The sequence below is a fragment of the Halichoeres trimaculatus genome, unplaced genomic scaffold (assembly GCF_033239565.1).
Source record: "Halichoeres trimaculatus isolate MK-OKI-2021-1 unplaced genomic scaffold, fHalTri1.1 fHalTri1_scaffold_14, whole genome shotgun sequence".
In the NCBI taxonomy this organism is placed as follows: Eukaryota; Metazoa; Chordata; class Actinopteri; order Labriformes; family Labridae; genus Halichoeres; species Halichoeres trimaculatus.
Genome location: NW_027437192.1, coordinates 25,064,637 through 25,070,130, shown reverse-complemented (window position 1 = coordinate 25,070,130; position 5,494 = coordinate 25,064,637). Strand labels below are relative to the sequence as shown.

The 5,494-nt window shown below is 38.4% G+C and overlaps 1 protein-coding gene across 1 annotated transcript; it reads right to left on the bottom strand.

The window, feature by feature from the left end:
• Positions 1-296: 296 nt before the first annotated feature.
• LOC141802947 (sodium-dependent neutral amino acid transporter B(0)AT1-like) lies at positions 297-3,855 on the bottom strand. Its single transcript, XM_074686773.1, has 10 exons — positions 3,657-3,855; positions 2,351-2,491; positions 2,079-2,216; positions 1,807-1,988; positions 1,607-1,717; positions 1,400-1,512; positions 1,152-1,280; positions 889-1,045; positions 570-774; positions 297-460 (listed from the first exon to the last, which is right to left on the bottom strand). The coding sequence occupies exons 1-10, from the start codon at positions 3,853-3,855 to the stop codon at positions 297-299; spliced, it is 1,539 nt and encodes a 512-aa protein (XP_074542874.1).
• Between the last annotated feature and the right edge of the window lie 1,639 nt (positions 3,856-5,494).

Sequence of the window (5,494 nt, the reverse complement as noted above, 5' to 3'; positions counted from 1 at the left end):
CATTTATACCTATATTTATGACAGTAAGACTCAAAAATAATTTTAGATATAATTTGAAAATATTGCATTACACACGTTAGCATGCATGTCTGATTACAAGAACCGAAATGTTAAATATTCATACATGCAAATGACCAGTTGAATGCAGTTAAAATAAATTCCTAATAATTCCCATGTATTCCTGCTACATCCTGTTAAATCCCATCAATTTCAAAAAAATCCTATGGAAAGTTACCAATTTTTAAAATTCCTAGAATTTTGCTATCCTACATAGTAGTGAAATGCGTCTAACCTGCTCACCTGTCTATACCGTAGATGTAAACAACAGCTATCATCTCAAATAATCCGATGGTGAGGAGTGGAACAGATCCAGCAAAGTTGTCAAAGAGGGTTACCCAGTAAAACCCAGAGCGCTGTGCAAACAGGAGCGAGATGATGAATGCAATAGCACACGTAACTCCTGAAACACACAAGGCATGTGAGTTTAATAAAAAAGGGCAGAAACAGATTCACCTTGGGGTTCCCATACCAATGTGTCAATTGCTTTAACTAGGGAAAAAAAACAATACCAGTCACTGCCTCTTGGGGCCATTTTTGGGGTAAGATTTTTAAGTCTTTAAGTGGAACTACGACTCCCTCGATGTTGCCAAACAGGGTAGAGACCCCCAAACAGAAAAGCATGAGGAAGAAGAGGACAGACCAGGCTGGGGAACCAGGCATCTTTGTGATAGCTTCAGTGAACACAATAAAGGCCAGGCCTGTTCCCTCCACTCCCTGTGCAAGACACAAAACCAAACAATGCAATCAATAAACCAATAAACATGAAATGTTTGTTAGACATAAAATCAGTCTCAGTCTGAAAATAGAAAGACATTTGTTGGTAGTCACCTGACTGAGGAATCTCTGCAGGTCACAGGTTTCAATGCTCAACCCATGAACTATATCAGGAGAGGAGCTGTTGAGGTTACTGAATGCTGCTTCGTAGTTGTTCGTAGTGATGCTGTCTTCAGGAAGCTCAAATGCATTGGACAGTTTCATGATGTTTCTGTGGAGGAGAGATTGAGTCAGGGAAGGGTTTAACCACCCTTACACAAATAAATGAAATATTTAATGCAAAATGAGTTTAAACAAATTTCTGAACATCCACTCACTCACTGATACAATTATCATATTTCTCTGTGGCCCTGAAGCCAATGATGGTGTAGGTGACGGTGGCAGCATAGATGGAAGTGAAGCCAGTGATGCCCGTCAGTATGACAGCATCTTGCATACAGTTGTTGCTTTGGGAAAAGAAAAGAAAGTTAAAAGTTAGAGAAAGATTTTCAATTTTACTGTCATTCAGGTGCGCTGAACTGCAAAATAAAATAAAATAAAAAGGTTTTCATGAAACGTCTCTTACTGAACAGGGTTGTAGCTGGAGAAGGAGATGAGGCCTCCCCATGCTAAGCTAAAGGCATAAAACACTTGGGCACCAGCATCCAGCCACGTTGTTGGTTTTGTCAACTCATCAATCTGCAAAAGAGATGAAGACACTCACACATCTATGTTATCTATGTTGTATGACATGCATTTTTAATGATTTCCTGACAGAGCTTTGAAAGCATACATCCGGTGTAAAAAGGTATTTTATCCCATTCAGAGCTCCTTTCAGGGTCAGTCCTCGGATCAGGAAAATGGCCAGCACTATGTACGGCAGGATGGCTGTGACATACACTGCCTGAGTTCATGAAGGGAAAGGAAATAAATTGAGTCTTTTGGACAGTTCTTGATAAAAAATGTCTGTGATCTGAGTGAAACTTGACGAACCTTGCCTGAAGTATTGATTCCTCGTATGTAGCAGATACAGATGACTGACCAGGCTGCTAACAGGCAGACCACCATGGGCCAATGAATCCCACCAGAGTCGTCTATAGAGGCTGAACTATCAAGAGTCACTCTGTAATAGTAGTAATCCATTGTTGTGCTGCGTTGACACTCTGAGACAAAGCCTGGAGGGGAATAAAACAGTCCTCTGAAACTCTTTGAATGAAGTTTTTACTGTTTGAGGTATCTCAGTATCTCTGTGTGTTGACAAGTACCTGTCCTGTTGTCATTAAGAGGACACTGGGCCCATGGCAGTGGGCTTTGGAAGGAGTTGAAGAGATACCACAGGATCCAGGCTTTGAGTGTGTTGTAGTAAAGCCCAATCAGTAAAGACACCAGCATAGAGCCTATACCTGAGTGAAACAGAGCCACGACGTTATTTCCCACATATGGGATCAGTTTAATAACTCGACAGTGCATCTGTCAAGGAATGTTTTGTGTCTATCTCTACTTAGAAAAAAAAAAACGCTCTGACATGTTAGCTTACCTATACCAGTCAAATAAGGGTTGATGGCCCTCCAAACTCCAACACTGCCCTTCCTGAGACGCTGGCCTATCCCAAACTCCAGCAGCAGGAGAGGCATTCCCTCCAGCACCAGCAGGACCAAGTAGAGGATAATAAATGCACCTAAAACATGTTTGATTAGTGGAATCCTTAAGAAGCCAGAAAAAGAGAGGACATATGAACATATGTAACCAAAAAGGCCACTTTTGCAGAGCTGTTTTCATTAAACCACCAAAATTCCCAGCATCGCCCACCCCTACTTTCTTGTTTCCTGCCGTAACCCCAAAAATGTCCTTGATGTTGGACGTTTTTTTTTTTTTTTTTTTTTTCGTTTTTTTTTTTTTAATCTTATCTTATCTTATCTTATCTTATCTTATCTTATCTTATCTTATCTTATCTTATCTTATAAACCACATTCACTGCACAAATGTATTGACCAAATCTACTAAAGCTGTTAGATTTCTGTTTTCTCTCTGTTACCTCATTGTCACTCGTTCCCTGCAGCTAGTGCCTTGCTTACACTTTCAGCCCAACCATTAGCCCAGCCTCCCTCCTGAAAGCTTCTGCTACAGAGTTTTGGATTATTACTCTGTCGCCACTTCCATAAACTTTTGGGGAGTGAAGAGGGAGGGGCATAAAAGCTGAACACAAACAGCATTCTGCAGCAAAGTGACTAGAGGCCATTTTAAACATGATTTGTCTAAACAAAATGTATTTACTGAGACTGATTTGTAAGTATTAACATCGGGGCTGTTAAATCAACCCAGTGATTCTTCTCTTTTATAGCTTTGATATTTTTACAGTAAGAATTTCAGTTATTGATAATGTGCTAAATGTTTAAATAGTATTTTACTTGTCTAAAATTAATAGTTGAAATCAACTTACATCTCATTTTTTTGTATTATTTCAGAAGCATTTAGATTAAGCTTTTCCATGTTATTATTTTCCGCCAAGATTTTTAATTGTAATCATAATTCTGTACAAAGTTATGAAGGCAGAATCTATTTGAGTCTCAGTCTGATGTGGATTTTTCACATTTCTACCATCTGTAGGGTTATTATTATTTTTTAAAGAAAATTCCAATGTATTGAATTGAAGCTGAAAGACTCACAGGAGTCAGAGGTCTGATTATATAATATCAGCAGAGATGCTCTAATTTTAGTCCACTTCTGCTCTCAAGGAAAATCCTTCTGAAAAATTAAAAAAAGAAAGCCCTGTTTGGTTATATTTAAACAATCTTTGAAAATCAACACACAACCTGATAGTGGAGTCCTTCCTACCAGCTTACCTCCTCCATGGCTCTGACACAGGTAAGGGAACCTCCAAACATTGCCGATCCCAATGCAGAAACCCACGCAGGTGAGGATGTACTGGGCTTTGTTGTCCCACTTTGGCCGGTCCCCAGCCTCTTCTTTTTCCTGATTCTCCAGATCCTCATAGGAAAGGATCCTGTGATCTAATCCAGGGTTAGGGAGTGTGAGCCTCATGGCGTCAGAGATAGCACGGGGATGCTGCTCTGTCGTTCCTTGAATCAAAGTGAGGACTTGGGGTTTTGCAGCTGCCACTGCCCCCAACAAGTTTACAACACATAATCTGTTATATTGTATGGATTAGCCAGTCTAAACTTTGCCCTTGTTTCACATACGACCATTCAGTCATTCAGTTCAATCAAACATTAAACATTTTAACTACAGGCAAACCATGAGAAGACCATACTGGGTTCATTTTGGGTTGTTAAGATTACAAGTGGCTGTCATAACTTTGTTTACTGTAGACATGTGGTCTTCATTTCCTGTTTCATTTTGTAATACTTACCCTGTGTTTCACGTCACCTCAGGTTCTTATCATTTACTATAATTAGTGGTTTGTAGTTGGTAGTTTTGGCTTTGACTGCTCAGATTCTCATGATTATTCAGGGAGTACATGGGGAAATGTCATCAAATTCTTAGTAATGTTTTTGTTTTCAAACTCTAAAACCATCCTGGATTAGATTTACTGCCCGATGAAGCATCTCATAAACTTTTAGGCTACACAGAAAACTTTAAAAACTGCTGTGAAAGGTCAAGGTTTTGTAGCCTTTTAAATTACTCAAGGTATTATGTAACACTTTCTGTAATATACAGAAAACACAAGACCAGAATTGCCAAAGGTAGTAAAATAAGTTCCTGGTGAATTCATTGTCGTGTTACCACATCTATAAAATCATCTCGTGCAGAAAACACCAGCGTGTAGAACACGTGCAGGTTGCTTACAGGTTAATCATCGACAGATAAAAGTTTTGGAGCTGATCAAGTTGGGAAAATAACTTGGAGGCAAAGATTGTCTTGTTTTCATAGATCATTCATTTTGTGGTTAATTTTAAATTTAATTACAATTAAGTTTTCATGCATTGCAAAGTTCATTGAGTAGTAACTTGTGGCCACAAATCACAACAGCTCCAGAGTTGTTGTTTTTCATGTTTATTTATAATATGGAGTGAAGTAGTGATGTTGCTTTATCTGAATGAACTAATACTGTCAGCTTTTTACTGTATGAAAAAACAAAAACAAAGAACAGTTGAATCATTTCATAAAATATTTTCTTTTAACAGACAAAATTTCTCTCTGAAATTCTGCATCTAAGAGAGGAAACGTACATTTTTTTTTCTTTTTCTTCTTTTTTAGTCTTACTTTTTCTCAAGTGTTAAGTGAGAAGACCCTTTAATCTGTTACGCTTCTACATATCTTCTGCTTATTGAAATACAGTGCAAAGCTTTGTTCTTCACACTCACCAGTCTGATGCAGTTAAAAAAACAACCACCTGTCGTCATGTTTCTTAAAGAGACTTAAGTTCTCCAACTTGATAGTTACATTTTTACAGAGCTCAGATTGATGATTACATTTCAGAACTTTCATACATTCATACAACATACATTTCATTTGAATCAGGACTGTTGGCGTTAATGCATTAATCATGAGTTGTTATGGCCACACTGGTCCATCTGGGAGTGCTCTGTGAGTGTGTAATGTTTGTCCTGCAGGACCAATAAAAACCACTTATACAGTTGCTTAGAGCCTTATTGGTGTGCAGCTGCTGAAAACTAACCAATCAGAGTCCAAATCAGAGTGTAAACATAGAAATAAACAC

Bases quoted from the DNA above. Each gene is read 5' to 3' on its own strand.
- LOC141802947 (XM_074686773.1), bottom strand. From the start codon at position 3,855: ATGAGGCTCACACTCCCTAACCCTGGATTAGATCACAGGATCCTTTCC. The intron at 1,718-1,806 runs GTTCGTCAAGTT...TCATGAACTCAG, and splicing joins GAATCAATACTTCAGGCAAG to GCAGTGTATGTCACAGCCAT. The intron at 775-888 runs GTGACTACCAAC...TGTCTTGCACAG, and splicing joins TGCAGAGATTCCTCAGTCAG to GGAGTGGAGGGAACAGGCCT.